The 22681-nt window shown below is 42.4% G+C and overlaps 2 protein-coding genes across 5 annotated transcripts in view; one reads left to right on the top strand and one right to left on the bottom strand.

Annotated features, from left to right (window-relative positions):
• Positions 1 to 13276, top strand: part of LOC111869484 — a 73276-nt gene extending 60000 nt beyond the window's left edge. The window contains exon 2 of the mRNA XM_023861054.2: positions 9432 to 13276. Within this exon, the coding sequence (XP_023716822.1) occupies positions 11284 to 12990 (1707 nt within the window). The 5' untranslated portion in view covers positions 9432 to 11283 and the 3' untranslated portion in view covers positions 12991 to 13276. The remainder of the gene's footprint in view (positions 1 to 9431) is intronic.
• Positions 1 to 22681, bottom strand: part of LOC111869485 (pseudouridine-5'-phosphate glycosidase) — a 192252-nt gene that overhangs the window by 110729 nt on the left and 58842 nt on the right. Inside the window, exons 1-2 of one of the 4 annotated variants that reach the window (XM_023861056.2) lie at positions 7703 to 7867; positions 4464 to 5932 (exon numbers count right to left, since the gene is read on the bottom strand). The exons of 1 other annotated variant lie outside the window; for it this stretch is intronic. In XM_023861056.2, the coding sequence (XP_023716824.1) occupies positions 4586 to 5926 (1341 nt within the window). In that variant the 5' untranslated portion in view covers positions 5927 to 5932; positions 7703 to 7867 and the 3' untranslated portion in view covers positions 4464 to 4585. Of the gene's footprint in view, positions 1 to 4463; positions 5933 to 7702; positions 7868 to 22681 lie in introns of those variants that run through there. 2 more of the 4 variants (XM_033753447.1, XM_023861057.2) reach the window with 2 other exon arrangements.

The raw sequence follows: 22681 nt of genomic DNA, 5'->3' as shown, positions 1-22681 counted from the left end.
AGGTCAATAAGCTCGGGATCACATTTACCAGTACTTATTGGAAAATTAGTTCAATTGGCGCATTTCTGCACAATTCTTTCGCGGGCCGGATAAAATCACATCGCGGGCCGCATGTGGCCCGCGGGCCGTAGTTTTGAGACCCTTGGTCTAAGTGACAAATACGCATGTTCAGAGGCTGATTTCAGTAGTCATAATGGCGATCTGCTTGAGGGTGTACTGCCGAGGAGCAGAGTTCTGTTGTGCGTTATCTGTGGGCAAAATGACTGAATGCAAAGGATATTTATAAAGAAATGTTTCCTGTTTACGGTGGGAAGTGTTTGTCGCATAAAGCAGTTCGCAACTGGGTTGAGAAATTCTCTCAAGGACGTTCGAAAAGTCTCAGTAGATAAAACGGACGTGCGGAAGTGGCTGAGACAACGACAAAAAAAATTTAGGTCCACCCAGCCTCCTATCCAATGGGTACCCGGGGCTCTTTCCCCGGGGATAAAGCGGCAGGGGCGTGAAGCTCATCAGTCACCTCAAGCTAGTGCCGAGATCAAGAAAATATGGATCTGTACATCCACTCCCACATACGCCTTCATAGTGTAGTGTTTAGTTAGGCACAGGGACAACTTTACCTTTCTTACCTTTTTGTTACGGGTTCGACGCACTGGCAAAGCGATGGGACAAATGTATCAGTGTAAGATCTGCTTGTACAGGTTCTCACGCTCATTTCGCTTGCGGATTTCTTATTTTTCCGTCTACCCTGAAGATGGAGGCTATACGTTCCTCCGACACGTCAGTTAATACCACATCTACACGGTGCCACATCCAAGAAGAATGCTTTATTCTTAAATGTATCAGTGTTGGTGGAAGATATATAGAGAAATAATTCTTTCTTCAAGTTTCGAATATCACACGTTTTACGTTTTGCATCCGTTTGTAAAGTATTTACTGATTTTCCCCCAAACAGATCTTCATAATCATAGCTGAGTGAAGCTCAGATCCTGCACAGACCCATCAGGCGGTTTGCTATGTAATTCATCCGAACGCTGTTCGGTAAGTCAAAAAATTCCACACGTTTCATTTACGTTAGCAACAACGCGTTAGGGACCCCCAGTAAGCCCACACCACGATCTAAAACAGTGGCTCTCAACCTCAGTAGGACCGCGGCCGGGTAATCTCTTTTTTCTATAAGACGAGGGTCCGGCATAATTGATGCCAGGGCCCGAAGGATGGGAAACACTGCTCTAGATTAGTGTTCAGCAGCCTCTTTACACTAAAGACAAAGCCTAAGTTGTAAGACACATGAGAGCACACCATAAAATATTAAACATTTTAGATTCAATAATTTAACACGCTGCTTTTTCCTTGATACAAGGTGCAAATGTACCATTTATTATAAAAAAAATCATGGCACACTTAACACATTTGGCCGGCACGTCAGTGTGCTGAAGAACACTGCTGAATAATCTCCGTCCTCCCCAATCCCTTCAAATTCATCATGGATGAGTGGTTCATTCAACACAGACTCGTAAAATAATCTACAAATAAATTAATTCACTCCATTTCATTTGATCTTTTTTTTTTCTCGCGCCCATTTTGGAGCACAGGGCTGATTTCTCAGTTTCTTCACCATTTTACAGACGGTAGGACTCCTTGGACGGGTGGTCAGCTCAACGCAAGGCCTGTACCTAAACACAGGACATAAACACAGAATAAACACATACACACCAAACACCCGTGCCTTGTGTGGGATTGGAACCCACGATCCCGGCTTCCGAGCGAGCGAAGACAGTGCATGCCTTAGAACGCTCGGCTACCGTGACCGGCAGTGTATAAGAATAATATATAAGAATTCAGTTCGTACCTCACAGGAAACAGATCCGAACCCACGATCCCGGTTTCCAAGCGAGCGAAGACAGTACATGCCTTAGACCGCTCGGCTACCGTGACCGGCAGTGTATAAGAATAATATATAAGAATTCAGTTCGTACCTCACAGGAAACAGATCCGAACCCACGATCCCGGCTTCCGAGCGAGCGAAGACAGTGCATGCCTTAGACCGGTCGGCTACCGTGACCGGCAGTGTCATTTGTACCTCTCTGTTAATCCTCTAGCTCATAACTTAAAGTGATTTATATCATCGCTGGAGACGTTGAAACCCATCCGATGATATGTATGTTGAAACAATTGAACAAGTCTGTAAAGGAAATGTCAGAAGAATGTGACAGGGAATATATTTCTCCCAGGACAAACTCAGTCACACAGACAGAAAGCATTGCCGCATAGGATAGTTTCCTGCGGTGGAAAGTCAGATTAAGCATTGGGCTTTCGAATGTTCCTTCGACCCAATTCCCTGTTGTTGAGTACACATATTTCACAACCTCCCCCCGCCCTGCTTGTGGTCTCAGAACGCAGGGCAAAATCATAATATTGACATAGCGAATAGATCCTTTGAGAATGTGGCACAGTTCAGATATTTGGGAACGACAGTAACTCATCAAACCCTGATTCAGGCGGAAATTAAGATGAGACCGAATTCCGGAAATGCTTGCTACAATTCGGTCCAGAAGCTTCTGTCTTCTCGCTTTCTAATAGCGTAAAAATCAGAATATATAAAATTATAATTTTGCCTGTGGTTCAGTATGGGTGTGAAACTTGGTCTCTGGCATTAAGGGAGGAACATACACTGAGGGTGTTTGAGAACAGGGAGAATATTTGGACCGGAGAGAGATGAAGTGACAGGAGGCTGGAGAAAATTGCGTAATGAGAAGCTTCATAACTTGTACTCTTTGTCAAATAGCTACAATGATTAAGTCAAGGATGAGTTGGGTTGGGCATGTAGCACGTATACAGGAAAAGAATTCACATAGGATTTTGATGGGAAAGCCAGAAGGAAAGAAACAACTAGCGACACCTAGACGTAGATGGGAGAATAATTTTACAATGGTATAGGAAGGAGTGGCATGGATTGGATTCATATGGCTCAGTGTAAAAACCAGCGAAGAACACCTGTAAACATGCTAATGACTTTTCGGGTCCTATAAAATGTTCGGAAATTCTTGAGCAGCTGCGTCCCGTGTGGAGGCGGAGTCGAATACCTCCACCGTGACCCTGCGACTCGTAGGAGGCGGTGAAAAGGGAAGTCTCACCTAGACTTACTTACTGACTGACTGACCGTCAGTCGCAATGTGACTTGGACTTGGAGCAGCTTCTTAACTGTGCAATTTCTCAAGAAGGGCTCAGCTCCATTAAGTTACTTAGTTAGCTTGTGATCTCTCTTGAGAGCTCTAAAAATGTGGACATTTTACATGTCACTTATATCAAGGGAGCTCCAAATTCTCATTTTGGTACCTGTGTATAATACTTCAAAAGGAAATTCTGCATACAAAACGCGTCATTGTGGACATGTCGGCTATGTTACAAAAGAAGCGCCTGCCTCTTTGTGCTCAATATCTCCATATCGACTGGGTCTGCTGTCAGCTTAGACCGTACAGCTGTTTGGCAGGCTGCCTACTTGTCCCTGACAAGCCTAGGGCTTTATTCTTACCCCTCGACTCTATCTCCCTCTATTGTATGCTCTCGGTCATATGCATGAAGGATTGTCTGACGTCACAAAAGGTGGATAAAAAATTTTATAACCCTGCTGCAGTATATCAGGCAGTCTTTAAAGTATATAGGCAAGGGTAAATGTGCAGGTAAAACTATTATATGGGGTTTATAAGACATTTTCAATGGCTCCGTTATCGTATAATGTAAAACGAGAAGAAACATGGAACAGCTTGACCTATTTCTATAATATTCATTGAGCATGGTCGCGCGCTGGTTCAAGTGGTCATGACGACGCTGAATGCGGAACAGCTTGCGCCCCGGCAGTTCATTTTGTGCAGAAAGCGAAACTGCATTCCATTCCCGGAAATAAATATAAGCGGTCTTTTCGAAATAAAATACGAATTGTGCTTACTAAATATTTTGTTTTGTTATTAAACTGATTTGACACTACACGTAAAGCTATTCCTGTAACAGCCCGTGGAGGTTCATATAGTTGTGAGACGTCGAGGTTCCCACATTTTCTAGACAATCGGATCAAAGATGGCACTGATGTTGTCAGCCTTACGTGCCGGCCGCCCTTTACCCTCAAGGTTCCTGGTACTCATTTCTGTTAGAGGCTGAGTCGACACCAGGGTCATAGGTCAATTAAAAAATTCAGTGACCTCATCGGGAATCGAATCAGCGACCTTCCTGCTTCTCGCAAAGTGCTTGACATTACATGTAATAAATAAAATCAGGACTTCAAGTTGGTCACAAATATCCCTTGTAGGAGGGATGTTAAACGTGCACAGAGAATATAAAGGCTTCACCAATGACGTTGAAATTGAAGCATCAAACATTTGCTAATTTCCCACTTTTCCACAAACACGTCATTACCAGCTAAAGATAAAAGGAAAGACATGATAGTCCGGGGAAAACATTTATTCCAAGAAAAATTATAACACATAAATACATTAAAGTTTAAAACACTCAACGCAAAAAAAAAATACAATCTATGGTGTGTCAAATGCTATGATGCAGTTAGCAAGTGATTCTAATTGTTACTCATTACTCAGTGCAATATAACGTCACCCGACTCTACTTCTATGACTGCAAACGGATACATCAGTTTCAATGCAACAGATATTGCTCTGGGTCTGCGGAGGGGCTCCAGGGGGACGCGCGGTTTCAGCCACTGTGGCGTTGATTGTTTCTGCAGAAGGGCACCTTCTTCTTCTTCTTCTCCTTCTCCTTTCTTCTTTAAGGAGAGTGGCTGTCCTGACAGAGAACCTGAGGAAGGCATGTCATGACGGTTACTGTTTGGATTCCAGCCTCGAATCCATGAGCCCAGGTACATTGCTTTAGCTTCGTTGACTAAACGGGTGATTAAGGTGGAATGTTTTCCTGGAATCGTATCTATTTTCAGGAACCCACAGCACTCTTTCATGATCAGAAAACTCCACCGCTGCACGTACGACAGACTGCAGTGTCGCATTGCGTCTGCCTCCTCATGGAAGTCGCATGAGATTCCCTCTGTAAATTCCAAAGAGTCGTCGATCAGCTTGTCTTCAGCCAAGAAGTTAGGCTGCAAGATTACTTCACTTGGAATACCCAAAGTTCCATTTCGGAGTTCGTGAAACAGTTTGCAGACAGGGTACACGCGGAAGCGGTCTCTCCATGAATTCATGTGTGGACCAACGCTTTCATTCAGTTGCCACAAAATGCTTTTAACAGCGTTGATATCTCTTGGTCGCGTATACAGAGGCGGCAGCTTTGTCTTATCTCTGTCCTCTCCAATTAGAAATAATCTGATTTTGTTGAGTATTTCCAGCTGATCGGACACACTCCCGAAAGCGTCTGGAGGCAATGGAATGAGATGAGTTTTTGTTGCACGTTTCGTTGCCAGATAAGCGTAGCCAACAGGAATCTCACCGGGGTTAATAAATGAATGAAAGGTTTTCCTAACACCGTCCACAAAACTGAACTCAGCGAGAGCAATTTCACAGCCCAGGTACCTGCCACTGCTATCCTTGCAGTAGTGGTTGACGTGCACCAGGTGGAACAGGTGGGTTTTCAGTGATTTCTGGTGTTTGAGCGAGCGCACTGTTTCCTCTATCTCCTGCATCATCCTGGTCTGCCTGTTAGCCCAGTTGAGCACTCGCTCAATCCGGACGCAGTATCTCCTCCGTGGCGTAAATTGGTTCTTAGACTCCACGTGGCTAAGATTTTTCTTCCTGTTTCGGGCCTGTTCCTCATACGCCCATCTCTCCTCCGGTTTCATGTGATCATAGAAGGCTTCCATCTCCGTGATGAAGGCAGCGTCCCTTTCTTGCACCTGCTTCTTTATATGAAGGAGGAAGCAAAGAAATCCATCCACCGAACTTTCCTTCTCCGTTTGCTGCATATTGTCCATTTATATCTGAGAACAGAGAAATAAAAACAAATTTCGTCAGATTATTCTGGAGTCACATCAAAACCTGAATGCTAGAGATCAGACTCAAGTATAGGAAGGCCTCACATCTGTGATGGATTGTAGGACCAGTCGGCTGGAGCCGAATCACTCCGCGTACCTCTACTAGTGAGCATTCCTGGCTAATGTGCCATATTAATTAACTGTAATTACCAATTCTCAAAATTGGATAATAACTACAAACATCTCAGAAAAGTTGATTGCCTATGATTCCAAGGAAATACGCCTATTATTCTAGCATGTCTGTTTCTTCCGGTCATTCTATTTCTACACACATTGTGCACAGGCTCCGGACAAGAAATGTTCCCACATTTATGGAAACCCAACACAGCTGAACACCAGGGGCTACTTTTACATATGAAATTCCTTATGAATTTGTTCTACCCGAATATGCTGCTTGTGCGACCCTCTTAAATCTCCTTCGTTAAATCACATCCGTAATTCCAGGCGAAAAACACAATTCATAAAGTTTATCTTTTTTATACAAAATTTTGACATACCTGTACTGATTACGTCAAGACAGATATATACTATAATGTAAACTATTGAGATGGCTTCAGATGGCATGATATATAGACACACCAAGTTTCATGAAGATTGGTACACGCGTTAGAGAAATATTAAGGGTTTCTCTCAGAACTCTGAGAAGCTGAAATGTTGGTATTATTGATGCAATGATTTATGATGATGTAGTTTAGATAGCTTCATAGGACATAATATACGATGTACTTACAAGGTTTCATGAAGATTCATATAGATTTTCATGCAATATTATGGTTTGGACTCAGAAATTTGAGAGGCTGTAATGTTGGTATTACTGGTGTGAAGGATTCCTGCATTGCACCGTTGAAACCGACTCAGGTGGCAGGATGTATGTACTAAGTTTCATAAAGATTGGTTGAGCCATTAAAAAGTTAATGGGGAGATACACGCACAGACACACAGCAAGGTGACGTCATAGGGCTACTTTTATCTTTTAAGGTAGTAGGCTAACAATTTCCGAAATCCCCGAATGCCACACGCCATCACTAGAACTTTTAGAGTCGGCCCGAGAGTACAGTTAAACAAGAAACGGAAGTCGCACTTTAACCATGGTAAAATTGTTAAGCAATAATATATGGCAACCGAAATAATATTATGAAAGCAATGCGTGCATCGTAATTAAGAATGAAAAAAAGACCAGACGGAGCAGACTCGTGCAGCTGTAACACTCTAAACCTGTATGTTGGAGGTGTTGGGTTCGAATCTCGACTTGGACACCAGCTGTCCGCACTGAAGTGTTTCATATTTGTTCTCAGTCCCTATAGGCAAATGCTACGATAGTACCTCGATCACAGAAAAGTCTGCTTCCTTCCTAATCCTTTCCAATTAATTATTCATTGGTCATTCCATCGCTTGACCCCATAGCCTATAGTCTGAAATCCTGATGGCGTCGTTAAACAAGCCACATAAAACAATAAAGTGCACGTACGAGATTCTGTACATGAGCCCACTACTTATAGATAATTTAATCCAGCTGAACCCAATCCACTTCCTCACGCCTTATTTCCTTAAGGTTAAAGTTAAATATCCTCATGTATTACTGACTGGACACGGGGTTTGCAATGAGCGTCGAATGGACTGGACATCTGACATTCGTAACTACAAATAATTGCAACACTTTCACTGTTCTATAGCGTCTAAATTAACTACAGTCTTAAATATCTGTTATATTCTTACCTCACTGTTTGTAGTAATGGCTTCCGGAAATGATGATTCTGCTTGTTGCTTCAGTCCTCTCCGTGCTGGCTTCTGTGACAACTCAAAGTCAAAGTCAGGTTACGAGTGACGGCCAGTACGTCCGCAGCTGCCTTTATACTCCAGAAACAGCCGCCTGTTATGTCACAGTACCACGTTGCGTACAGCTGCACTGCTGTTGCATCAGAGAGGGTAACCTAGGTGACGTCACAGTGCCACATTGCAGCGAAGTGTTTACTGTCTGGTTGCCTAGCAACGCATGCGCTATCGCGTCGCGCTGAGTTCACCATTCCGACTTTAAGCGTTATGTAATAATATTTTACTTCCACCAAGTAAAATTTTGTATCAATTTATCACGTCTTATAAACTTTTTACATGTCCCGCACATATCATATATATGTGAATGCCCTAACAGTATTTGATGGAGAGCGTGTAGTTATGCAACACACAGCTCCTTCTGGTTTTCATCAGTTTTTTTTAAGAAATACAAATAATCGCTTACTTTAGGAAGAAAAATAGACAGAATGTAGAACACAGGCACCCCTTAAATGCCTTATGCATGTGCTGCAACACGAAACGGGAGACGTAGGAAGGCCTGGGAGTGAATGGGCAGACAGTTTAATTCTGGGATCTCTGATTTAGTTCCAAGCATAAAATTACTGAGGAGGAAGGAAGACGATTATATGACGTCTGATGTGTTATAGGCCCATTTATAATGGTTTGGGAAGCGGGAATAGTCATAAGAATAGAAAGAACTGAAGAAGACCGTATCCTGCGGCATGTATCGGTAATTGGATTCACACTTAGAATAATCGTGTGTTGCAAAGAAAGAGATAAATAGAGGACGAACGCCCTGTATGCTGTTATTGCATTCAGCGTTAACGTGAGTAAGAAAGTGCCATTGTTGGGACCGCCTCATCACTGCAACTGTTACAGCCGTTTTAAACAAATATGGTTAGCCAAGCATATGCATGTCTCTCGCCTCACAAGACTAGGCCAGCATTTGTGATTCCTGCTTCACGAGGGTATTTTAACGTGTAGAATAAAAGCACCCAGATCACTGTCATACAGCAATACAGTAAACCCTCGCTAATCCGGTTACATTTACAGCCCGGCATTTGCTACAAAATACCGAGTTATCGTTGCTCCTGGATTATTAAGCGCTATTATTTCAATGTGAAAGTGTTGAAGCCGAAATTCCTCAAGAATATCTGTAACTGTACCAACCTTGTCACTTGAACAATAAATGCAGGTATTAGGAACACTACGTAATATCTCTTTCTTATCAACAGTTTTGGTACTGTACAGTGAAGACCGCCTCTGCGGTCTAATTGTCAGAGTTCCTGGCTAGAGATCCAGAGGTCCGGGTTCGATTCCCGGCGCTACCATATTTTGTGAGAAGTAGTGGGTATGGAACGGGGTCCACTCAGCTACGTGAGGATAATTGAGGAGCTATTTCAAGGAAATAGCGGTTCCAGTCTAGAAAACCGAAATTAACGGCCGTGGGAATTCGTTGCGCTGACTACGCAACACTCTCTATCCGTTAAAGTTGGCATTAACTTCGCCAACGATCGGCGGTCGCTCGGTCGGTATAGTTCGCTTGCGGACTAAAATCAAGGAGTTTGTTTTGTTTATGTAATATCTCTTTCTTATCAACAGTTCTGGAAGTTAAATATAGTGACAATTAACAAGCATCTTTGTGTGTTTTCAGATCACGGAGAGGCTACTCAGTCGCGCTGGAATGAGGGGGTCTAAGCAGAAAAATGATTGACAATCAATAAAGACTGCGAGACACAAAGGAAATGGATCGTCACGCCACTGAAAACAGCCCAAATGTCTGCCAGATCGAAAGGAAAGTTTAACAACGTAATAACTCCAAAATAGGAATCCCTTGTTGACAAAAACTGAATTGTCTCAGCACAACGCAGAATAACATACAAGCGTGTCAAAGTCTGCAAGAAAAGAAATGTTTCACGTGACAAACAGTTGCATGTAATGGTGAGTGACGTCAACATATCTGCATGAAATCTACGTCATGACGTGTATACACGCTACTTATTTCACGGATCGACAAAATCAAAACCTACGTCATCAGCATGTTTGCCGTGACTGTCAGTTTCAGAAAATTTATATGGAGGGTATTCCCCTCACTCAACCATAAACATAAATGTAAAACAGACACACGAGAGAAAGAGAGAGAGAACAAGAATTACTGAAAGGAACTATAAACAAGTTAACATGTTATCACCTGCTTACGTCAAGGTCTATCGCCATGTTGTAAAGAAAGACAAGAAATAACAGCTTGCATTATCGAGTAGAACATAAAACGGGAGTTGTTTTAGTAGGAGCAGAAAAACGAGAAAGAATGAAGATGCGGTAAATATTATTTTCTGAACAGGCGCCAAAAAATGTGACTGTCCCATGAGTTCCTTTGTGTTGAAACGTGCCTGCATGTTACTGTGAGCAAGAACATGGAAGCGATTTATTATCTGTAACCGTCCTATAAGCAGTAATCACAAGACAACCAACAGACGTAGCAACTCAGCAACCCATCACAGCTGTATCCCATCTTGTTGTTGCTGCCTGTGAAGTAGTGGCCAACGTACAGTGCTGCAAGTGATGAAGGTTTCTGTGGATCTGACGGTAATGTTAACTGGTGAAGTTCCTAACTTGCAGTGAAAAGAAAGTCTTGCCTAATAGTCTTATGACGCGTGTGGAAAAAAATATTGATTTGAAGTAACGTGTGAATAAATCTTGTTTTTTTTTACTTATTAAAACGTTGGATGAAGTTATATCGATTGCATTACAAGGTACAGCTGACTTATTGTAGTTGCCTTATTTATTCTCATAATTTCCTCTAGAATTTTTTTTTTCGTAAATTCAGTGTAAATTTATTCAAGAATAATTAATACAAAGGTACGTTAAATTAACCCAGTCAACAAAATCACAGAACATTTGTACAAGTTAATAAGAAAATAATTGGAATACACATCGAATTGTGAACGTCACAAATGCTTGATAATGCACATATGTACATCCGCTAGACTGCTAAAATATTAAGAATCTTAGGTTGACTATATGTGAATGCTTGGATTTGAGAGGAGAAATTTGTGTTTAACACATTACATCGAAAAGAGAACTTTTCATTAAGGTTTACGACTATAAACACGTTCGTAGTGGCCTGCTAATATTTCATAAAGGAGATAAACCGGTTACAACGCCTTTACAATGACAATGAAATACTGTTAGTGGTGCTTAAAGTTTGGTATGTTGAAGAAAGTTATGTAAGTAAACTACCATAACACTTCGACGTTAAGAAGAATCCCATATTGCTATAAGTGTATAAAGTGTGACGAAAAGTGAAGTCGAACATATGTTGAAAACAATTTAGGTTACGCCGGTTTATAAATCGGTTACCAAGAAGTCTTAAACACCTATGAGAATACCATTCACTGCACCAGACATTCTCAGCACTGACGACACGACAACCTCCAGCAATCCAACCAACAAAACCACACACTACTACTATCGACTGGCAGCATACGACCCTCCAAGCATCGCCAATGACTGTGATGCTTCTACAGCACACGCCGCTTCAGTACTACAAGCCTCCTCCACCTCCATCAACATCCAAAGACGTTACTACCCAGCAGCAGCAGCATATGAACCCTCCAGCCGTCCTGCACCACCATTCAATCAGCAGCGCTTCAATCCAAGCCTTTAAAGCGTCTTGCAACACAAGGGCTATGCGTTACTATCGACTCTGGATCTACACATGCAACGCAGTGCTACTTGTCAGCGTGCTGGGGTTCGCTATCGTAGCTGGAAGAATCGTAGTGGCAGATCCACGGAGGTACCTAGTCCCAGGTCTGTCACTCTACCAGCCAAGCTTCTTGTACGCATACCTCGCTCTGGCAACGCAAAGCGGACTCCTCCAGCTTGTTGGATGTTTAGGAGCATTACGTCTCAACGAGAGGCTCCTCAATGTATATTGGCTGCTCTTGCTAGTGCTTCTTTTCGGTGACGCTATCGTTGGTATAGTCTGGGTGTTCCGTTTCGATAAAATATGCGCTGACTTAAGACCGACGCTTAAGCAACGTTTGGCTGCTGAATACGGCGTCGATGCTGATTTCACTACCCTGTGGAACGCATTACAAAGGGACTACAAGTGTTGTGGTGTAGATGGTGCTCAGGATTTTGAAGGTGGTGTTGTGAACAGGACTCACGGTGTGCCGGAAAGTTGTTGCAGATTTCTTCCGTTATCTACCACGCTACCTGTCCAGGATCATCAACATCACCACCATCACCATCATCAAGCAATTACAGAAAGGCGACCTTCTTTGGGAGGAACGTCGACATTAAAAAATTATCAAAACCTTCCGTCACCTCCTTCGGCATCAGAGGCTTCGTCGTTCGTAGACAATGAATCCTTAAATCGTGTCATATCTCCAGAGCAGGAGGCCGAAACAAACAGAGTTCCCACCGATACCGCGACATCTCACAGACTCCCATCTTCCACGTCATCTGACAATTGTGCAGTGAGAAATTCTGATGCGGGATTTGGTGATTCCCACGTATACACTGCGGGGTGCGAGGGTCTACTTCTCTTCTGGTTGCGACAGAGTGCAGACGTGCTATTCGTGTTAGGTTACTGTGTCATTGCGTTCGTCAAACTGTGCTTCCTCGGTATTTTGCGGTACGAGATTAGGGAGATGATTCAGAAGATTAAAGTGCTGCAAGGTGATATGAGACCACCGCAATTACTCCTCACCGAATTCGAAACCGGACCATCACCTATAACGTCCCCAACAACGACAACTCAACACTTAGAACCTCTCCTCATGAATCATCATGAGAACAATGGAAATATTGTCACGGGAAACAATGGAGGAATGATCACTGTAGTCAACAATACCACGTCTCCTCCACCCCAAATACGTCACGGAGGAACAGCGTCTTGTGGGAGTGAACGTGACCGGACAGGATCCGGAACCGCTCTACTACTCCTGCAGCCACCGGACAGTTTGCAGACAACGCCTTTACACATGTCGACACACCATCAGCGACACCTCAACCTCATGAACGACGGAACTGACTCCGACACCAACAGCAACTGTGCCCTCATCATATCGGAGGACAATTCCGCAACAAACAAGTCTTCAGCGGGTAAAACGAAGCAGCCACGCGGTTCGAACGGCAACAACAATTATGAACTTCACGAACTGCAGGAGCTCAACAGGCTTCTTGCGAGGCACCAGACCCAGATCTGACTACGGAGATGGATAGCCACCTGCTTTCCCACTCTACTGCTCTTCCCATCGCCGTCATTGCCTGGGAAACGCAGGAGGAAATTCCGTTATTAAACAAAAGGAAATTCCGTGGTCTGTAGTCCGCAAGCGAACTATATCGACCGAGCGACCGTCACTTGCCGGCGAAGTTAGTGCCAACTTTAACGGATTCAGGTTGTCGCATGGTCAACGCAATGGATCCCAACGGCCGTTAATCTCGGTTTTCTAGACCGGAGCCGCTATTTCCTTGAAATAGCTCATCAATTATCTTCACGAGGCTTAGTGGACCCCGTTCCAGATCCCACTACTAAGAAAATCTGGTAGCACCGGGAATCGAACCCGGGACCTCTGTATCTGTGGGCAGGAACTCTGACAACTAGACCACAGAGGCGGTCTGTTCCGTTATTACTGAACACAAAAAAAACAATGTCTGCAAGGATACACCCTACACAAAATACGATGTACGTGTGACTGATTCTCAGCTTGTGTGTAATTTATTGTGTGCACAACAAAAATTAGTATTTTAGTTAGGGGCATGTGTGGAAGTCGTAATACTTAAGTGACAGATACAGAATAAGAGAATGGCTGAAACACGATTCATTTTGGTAAATGAATTTTGTGCACAGGCTAAGAATGACTGGTTTTGCAAACAGCGAAATATTAACTACACGATACAACTGGTAAGTAATATTTACAGAGACGGCAAAGGTGGGTTAATAATAGGTTTACCGACTGTAAGTAAATGGAAGAGGTCAAGTCTGTAAGAATGTTCTCTAAGAAATAATTTTAACACATTTATTTATTCTAATTAGATTTCACAAAACGTATCATTAGTCATATTATGAGTGAAATCATATCGTAACGTAAAACATGCTTTCCTCATAATGGCCCATAGAAACAATTATATCATCTCTTTTATTAAAAGACAAAGGACGAGGAACCCTACAGGTTCAATAAAGTATATCTGAAAACACGAACAAATAAAACGGCCAATACAAAAGCAAGCCACAATTACAAAATACCTAACACATGTTGTGGACATTCTGAACAAGTAGAGATGCTGAGGATAATCAAGATACGTTTCAGCCTGGATATAACAAGACAGCAGCATAATGTATCACTGGAGACATACTGACTGGCTGCATTTTCTGTATAAATACATCTCATGTACCACATTCAATAATTAACATTCGGAATGATAAAAAAAAATTAGATTAAGGCAGCATCTTTCGACAATGCTTGTAAAGTTTAGTAAAAAAAACTAGCATAAAAGTATTATTTCAGTTTTTGCGTATTAATATACATTGGAAGCATGGTAATCCTGAGAGTCAACTGATTGTGACTGGTCTGGTTCTTGTCAACTCTGTTTCCACACAGCTCCCATACTTATACCTATAATACAATGAGCAGTGTTTGCTATGGCTGGTGGAAACGTATCTACATAGACTTTCGAAATGGTTACAGTTCCAAATCTGGTTAAAATTAAGTTTTATTTCCAAAGGGATGTATTAACACACGCTTCTAACTCAATGGGGTTGTGATTTTAATGAAGTAAATATATCCAATATAAGATTTCAGGGTTTACAAGACAGTGAAAATTTGTGTTATTTTTTTTCTGTTTTTGACAGTATGTAATGTACTAGGTAGTTGTCAACGTTTCGGGGAAACAAAACCTATTTTTTTATTGCTAGTGGGGTTGGTCTAAGTCCCTTGTACTGCGTCCACTTCTGGCCTATTCTACCAGCCCCAGATGATAGGTGAGGGTGATTGTAGAGCAACTGGTGGATTGAAGATTGGCAGGGGAAACCGAAGTACCCTGAGGAAACCTGCCCCAGAGCCACTTTGTCCACCACAGATCCCACTTGACCCGACCCGGGATCGAACCCGGGCAGCCGCGGTGGGAAGCCAGCGACTAACTTCTTGAGTTATGGCGCGACCATAAACGAAACCTAAGGGAGAAGATATATATCTTGCGTGTATGTAAGAAATTTTCGTAACTAACAACCATACCACAGGATGTCATAGTCAGGGAAATGCATTTATTAGCGTCATTTAATGTAAAGTTGAATATTCACACCTCCAAATGTCTCTGTCAAATTCATGAGCAGTTTCACTAAAGTAATTTAACAGAAATTTAAATACGAACAGCTCTAGTCTATATTGAAAAATATAATTTACAATTTGGGCTTATAACCCGAATGTAACGGGAAGACATAAATATTACTTCGCTTTTTGAAGCGCTTTTAAAGGCTGTTTACTCGTAAATAAAGGGAAATCCTTTCAATAAATGTGGAACTGAAAAAATAACTAAAAATATGTTTATGTAGGAATTGTTATTAAGTTGCGCGTTATTAGTATGAAAATTTTTAACTTTTACTTACATTTGTTTGTGAAATGTGTGATATCAGTACACTCCCACTTTACTACGGAATTAAATATGAACTGAATATACTATAAAGTAACATGGCAAAGGGGTCAACATTAACGCATACTGTACTCTAACTGTACTAACATTTCTAAGTAATGAAATGAAAACTATTTCCGTTGATCTCTCTTAACTTCATGGTCGCTGAAAGCAGCCACATTTTTAAATTTAACGAGCTGTTATGAATTCTGATATTCCGTAACATATTGGCAATGGATGATCAGTCGGCTTCTTGAGAATAATGGTGAAATTAATGTTCTTACTTACTTACTTACTTACTCACTCCTGGAGCTGAGCCCTTCTTGAGGAGCCGCCAATTCTGCAGCTACTCAAGAACTTCCTAGCATTTTATGGAACCCTCAGGCTCATTACCGTGTTTACAAGAGCCCTCCACTGGTCCCTATCCTGAGTCAGACCAATCCAATCCATGCAATCCGAGCCTATCTCTCTAAGATTCATTTTAATAATGTCCACCCACCTACGCCTTGGTCATCCCAGTAGTCTCTATCCTTCTGGCTTTCTCACAAATATCCTATATGCATTCCTCTTCTCCCACATACAGGGCAATCAGACAGTAAGGATATCAGTCATAAAACCAAAATCACAATAAATATAGCAAGTGCCACGTAACTTCGAACAAGGCCAAGAGTAACCTTGAATGCGCAGAAGAAAAATTTCAGACAAGGGGGGGTGGAGGGTGTGAGAAGTGGCAGGCGGCCAGTGGAAGAACCGAGTGTTAAGAAACTCCTCCCACCACAAGCTATGTGCGGGATTTGACTAGGAATGCGGGCCTTGTTCGAAGTTACGTGACACTATCTATAATATTTGATACTTTAAGAAAAGGAACAGCGTTAAATAATTTCATTGATAAAAATGGAAGAGGTAAGGTCTTGTCAATATTACAGTCCTTTAAAATATTTTATCGTATTTTGACCCGCGTTTAAAGCAAATTTTCCAAATTTGAGGCCAAACTTTAAAACAGGAGAGAATCTGAATTACAAATTAAACGCGATATTGCCGTACGACCAATCAAAATTCAGCTCAGCTGTAGAATCGCTAAGGAACTGTCTCTCCAAACACTGGGCAACAGTGACGAAAATCGAGGGAAAACAATTATTTGTGACAGTATACTCGCAGAATGGTTTCCTGAGTAAAACTGCGTGACTCTTTCTTTAACTCATAAAAGACAATTAAATCATTATTAAAATGTCTACCTTCTTCCGGGAGACAGCTTACCTATATTTTATAATTGTGAAGAAATAAAGAACTTCAGCGAATAACAATTTGGACCTATTTTTTAATTGTGATTCATTGCGCAAAGGTTTTTTTATCTTCATAGAATGAAGAGAGGGCGAAAAAAGACGTTTTCTTTAACATTCTGTACAAAATAATCTTTAGCGATCGAAACAAAAATTGTATTTAAGAATTCAAAATAAAATAAAATAAACAGTTACTGTGTAAACTTTCAGTCATATAACTCTTGCGTTAATGATATATTTAAACAACTCAAGCTTATAATACAACCATAAAGTACGGTTTGTTAAGTCTCAGGTTCTCATGTTGGTGAATTTGACGAAGATGGTCATTCTGGGCTGTAATGTCCTGTAGTTCAGGGAGAACACGAAATTTCTGAGAGATATATCAGTCCCATCTTCCCTCCGAGTAGGGTCAACTTGTCGTCTGCTTCTGGATGATCCTTGCTCAGATAACTCAACTCTGAAGATGTAGGCGATTTTTTTTTATTATTCTTAGTGGGGTGGGACTAAGTCCCTTGTACTGTGGCCACTACTCGTCTACTGTACCATCCCCAGATGATAGGTGAGGGTGATTGTGGAGCAATTGGTGGAATGAAGATTGGCAGGGGAAACCGAAATACTCGGAGAAAACCTGCCCCCAGCGCCAATTTGCCCATCATAATAAATCTAGACGATATGTTCCTCTGAAGCGTTTGGATCTTTTTCTGAGTACACGATGTTACAACATAGAAGACCGTACTCTTCCTAGCTGTGTCAGTTTCCATTTCCATAAAATACAGTTCCCAATAAGTAGGCCTACATATCCAAATGTCTGTCACCGTAGACAATTTGAAGACTGCAGCTGCTAAGTCGCTGCAACACAAGTTCGCGGGGACAACGCGGTGGTATCGCTGATGGCAGGAAACGTAACGTCTGACGTCTCCAAAGACGTGACGTTTACAGTCCTTTACGTAAATCGGTCAATTATAACCTATTACCTTCATACAGAATCCGTGGCCTGTAGTCCGCAAGCGAACTACACCGACCGAGCGAACACAGCTTGTCGGTCGATTTAGTGCCAACATTTGCGTATAGAGGCTGTCGCGCGGTCAGCGCAACGGATCCCCACGGCCGTTAATTTCGGTTTTCTAGACCGGAAAAGAAAAATTATACAAAATATTAATTTATGAATCACTGGATTTTTGCACTTTGTCCATTTTCCGCTATTCTAGAAACCAGAAAACAGAACGTTTCGGAAACTGAATCTGTTTCCGTCCTCAGGTGAGGGGCTGAAGACACCTACTCTGTTAGGTTTCAGTTTCCGAAACGTTGTGTTTTATAGTTTCTACAATGCATGACGAGTGAGCCGGGATACTGTAGTCGGTATAGCGACTAGCTGAGGGCTAGACGACAAAGAGGTTGGAGTTCGAGTCCCGGTTGTGTCAAGAATTTTCTCTGCTCCACGTCGTCCAGACCAGCACTGGGATCCATCCAACCTCTTATCCAATGTGCACAGGGGGCTCTTTCCCTGAGGTAAAGCGGCCAGGGCGTGAAGCAGATCACTCACCTCCAACTAGTGCCGAGGTCAAGACAATATGGATCAATACACCCATTCCCCCATACGCCTTCATGGTGTAGAGCTTAATTAGTTAAGCACAGGGACAACTTTGCCTTTTTACCTTAGAATATCGAACGATGGACAAATTAAAAAACTCCGTGATTCTGAGTGTTATACACCATCGTCAGAATACTCTATAATTTAATTACTTTATGAATTCTGTGAAATGGCTTAATGTGAAATTAAATATACAGATCAATATTTCTTTTGAATGGATGGCTCTTCGGCATGATTCAGAGCCTAATGCAGGTAGACAAAACATCATTATTCAAAAACACTTCCAGTCTGCGCTCTGTAATCTCTCGCCACATACATAACATGGACGCCATGAGCATGAATTTCACATGCGGAGCACAGCATCTGACAATGCTATCAACTCATATAATTACAAAAGTAATTACTTTTCACTCTGACTGCCGTGACAGAAGGTAAAAATTCAGCTGTTACTGATATCTATCCGTGTGAAATGTTTCAGAAGCAGGATAATGATGTTTCACTTCATTCTATTACGGCATTAAACACGATATACGTGATCCACATCTCTGTATCGCAGAGGAAAATAAAACTTCACGTCTGTACCATATCAAGTGCATTTCACAAAGACCTGACGCCGGGAAATTAATTTAAACAAAAAGCACTGCCACAATTACTTCATAAATTTTGGTTAGTTAAATTATTTTAGGTGAAATGGGAGATATTCCTGTAACAAGAATACAACTCAAGCTGAAATATTTAAACAGGAAACATGGATATAGAAACGGGTTTAAAATTCGTCACATCAACAAAGAAGTGTAAAATACATGGACAAAGAAATTTGGAAAATATGATGGTCCTTGCGTTGCAAATATTTTATTATTTATTTATTTAAACTGCAAATGGGTCTTTACACGATGGCAGCGGTACTACAAACAAAAACACGTAAATAACACACAAGAAAGAAAAAAAAATCTTGGCCTGTAGTCCGCAAGCGAACTATACCGACCGAGCGACCGCCGCTTGTCGGCGAAGTTAGTGCCAATTTTAGCGGATAGAGGGAGTCACGTGGTCAGCGCAACGGATCCCCACGGCCGTTAATCTCGCTTTTCCAGATTGGAGCCGCTATTTCTTTGAAATAACTCCTCAGTTATAATCACGAGGCTGAGTGGACCCCGTTCCAGACCCACTACGTCTCAGAAAAACTGGGAGCGCCGAGAATCGAACCCAGACGTCTGGATCTGTAGCCAGGAACTCTGACCACAGAGGCGGTCGAATGAGGGGTAAGATACATAAAGGAAATTACTGGTAATAGAAATATGATTTCGAGGGGAGACCTTCAAGGGAATCACTTCGGGGCGAAGTCCGGAATGAGGTAATTAGAAAAGAGGTTCAAGTAAGACAAACAATGAACGAAAGAAGAGATGACAAATGATTGATATAACGGACCTGCTCCTTGAATGAAGACCGCAGATCAGAACTCCAGGCGCTGGAATGGAGTCCAGTGGGGTGCCGGGGGAAGGAGAGGCTACGTCGGGTCTGTAGTGACGGTAGTGATGGAACGAGAGCTGAATAAGAAGCAGCAGAAAATCGCGACGGACGGGAAATCGACGCGAGGAACCTTTAAAAGGGAACAAGCCTCCAAGAAAAACTAGCCAACGGTAGTCCAGTAAATTTCTGCTGACCCTCGCCATAACAATGATTCTTAGTTTCGAGTTTCATGGGACTCACGTCATATTTTGCTACTTGATGGCTCTGGAAGCTTTCAGATCACGGCCTGGGCAGTACGTACACTGAAACTGGCGACACACGGACAGTCCCAGACTCTCCTCTGATACGACAAGGACCGTAGAGAAAACGGCGCTTCCAACAATTCTTCTCTTTTTGAGTGTATTAGTTGTCACGGGAAGGTGTGTACCGAACCGTTGCCTAGCAACGATAGAGTGATACACAGACTGATGGGAGGGATTTATGAAGTATGCCGTTGTGATGGGATCAGATCCTATGATATACATACCAAATTTCATGTGGATTGTTTCAGGCTACGGGGTGGACGAAAGAGGGGTCAGATTCAAGTCCCGGTAGGGTCAGAATTTTCTCTTCTCCAAGTCGTCCAAACCAGCTCTTGGGCCCATCCAGCCTCCTATCCAATGGCTACCGGGGGATTTTCCTTGGGGGTTAAGCGGCGGGGGCGTGAAGCTGACCACTAGTCAAGAAAATTAGTTAATCACAGGGACAACTTTATCTTTTTACAAAGAAAGTAGGCTAAAAAGTGACTGTTCAGGTTTCCACGGTGGTACGTTACAAATGTTGATTCTGGTTTTTGTGTCTTTGCACTGTGGAAATGGACAGTGTTGACAATGCTTCAGAGGTATAGGCTGCCTCCATCCTCAGAGTCGTAGTAGGGTGCGTCTGATGAGTCATTCTGCTTATTCCTGCCTTGAAGATGGAAGCATCAAGATATTAATTTTTAATTCGTATCGTCAGACAAGGAAAACCATATTAAAATTTTATTAAATTGCACGATCGAGATGTTTTAACGAGGCATTTTCCAAACATGCATGGCGCTCTGAGTTGAATTAGTGGATCATTATGTTTGAAAAAAAATATATATATATGAATCTGTATCCAAGTAAATTTTCCTCCTAAATATTTATATCAAAGTGTTATGTTGTTTCGAATTTTTAATGTCTAGCTTGAAGTCAACCGGAAATATTGTCTTAGAGCAGCTTTCGCACCATCTGGCCATAAAAATTGTACAAAGTACGTCTGTTCCTCTTGGGCCTTTCCCATCTTACTTACTTACTTACTTACTCACTCATGGAGCTGAGCCCTTCTGGAGGAGCCGCCAATTCTGCAGCTTCTCAAGAATTTCCCAGCATTTTATGGAACCAGAAGGTTCATTACCGTGTTCACAAGAGCCCTCCACTGGTCCCTATCCTGAGCCAGATCTATCAAATCCATACCATCCCATCCTATCTCTCTAAGATCCATTCTAATATTGTCCACCCGTCTATGCCTTGGTCTTCCCTGTGGTCTCCTTCCTTCTGGCTTTCCCACCAATATCCTATACGCATTCCTAGTCTCCTCCATTCGTGCTACATGACCTTCCCACCTCATCCTCCTTGACTTGATCATTCTAATTATACTTGGAGAAGAGTACAAGTTATGAAGCTCCTCATTATGCAGTTCTCTCCAACCTCCTGTCACTTCATCTCTCTTCGGATCTTTTCCATCAGTCCATCTAAAAGTCATGTTAAGCGTGTCACAGTGTTACCGCAACTTGAAAGATAACAGGAATTATGACAAATAAAAGTGAGGAAATTTTCACACTGTAGGCCTGTACATCCTCAATCTTTGACAGTGTTACAGCACTTTTAGTGCAAAATAAAATTGATGCCCTCTCGTAACTACCGATACAATTGCAGGCTACCGAGACAAATGTCAGATCATGTTGAAGGCACCGTCACTGGCTAACAGACGGGTTTTGGTTTCATGACCGAGTCTATTGAGCACTTTAACACACAACCCGGAACTACAACACAGCGCTACCGCTGAACTCCACGCTATACAAAATCATTAGGACAGGCTAAATATTCTCAGTCTTCATTAGTCGTATTCTGGCAACGGATTTCAACAGAGGAATTATACCAGTCTCAATGTAACTGCAGAGCACATGAACCCTTCTTTTCACACTCTAATTCCTTTCTTGCCGTCTCTTCTCAATCATCTTCGTCTGCCTTCTCAAGAGACACCCTCAGTTCTAAAGGGATCTGACGATGATGTATATTATTACTGCTAGTGGGGTGGGACTAAGTCCCTTGCACTGCGGCCACTTCTGGCCTATTGTACCAGCCCCAGATGATAGGTGAGGGTGATTGTAGAGCAACTGGTGGAATGAATATTGACAGGGGAAACCGAAGTGCTCGGAGAAAACCTGCTCAGCGCCACTTTGTCCACCATAAATCGCACTTGACGAGACCTGGGATCGAACCCGGGCCGCCACGGTGGGAAGTCAGCGACTAACCGCTTTAGCTATGGCGCGGCTGCGATGATGTATAACACTCAGAACTGCTGGATTTTCGGACTTTGTCCATCGTCTGGTATCCTAAAAACACAAAGATTCGGAAACTTGATCTGTTTCCGTCCTTAGGTGAGGAAGGACACCTATTCTGTTGGGTCCTGAGGTTAGCTATTTCTAAGGGACCCAGCATAGTAGGGGAAGTGTTTACCTAGACATTGCCAAGCAATGAACGTCTACTCTGACTTCAATATTCCAGATTTCGGGTGTCATGTTACAGTATTATGCAAAACAGTACCACAAGGAGAGCTTTTAATCTGGGCTCATGATGGTGTGCATAAAAATGATCCATTGACCAAAACCGTTAGCAGAATGACGAATATTGCTCAGAGAAAACCCCG

This window comes from Cryptotermes secundus, unplaced genomic scaffold (assembly GCF_002891405.2).
Source record: "Cryptotermes secundus unplaced genomic scaffold, Csec_1.0 scaffold1921, whole genome shotgun sequence".
Lineage (NCBI taxonomy): Eukaryota > Metazoa > Arthropoda > Insecta > Blattodea > Kalotermitidae > Cryptotermes > Cryptotermes secundus.
The sequence above is the reverse complement of the archived record's forward strand: the minus strand, read 5'-3'. Positions and strand labels throughout refer to the sequence as shown.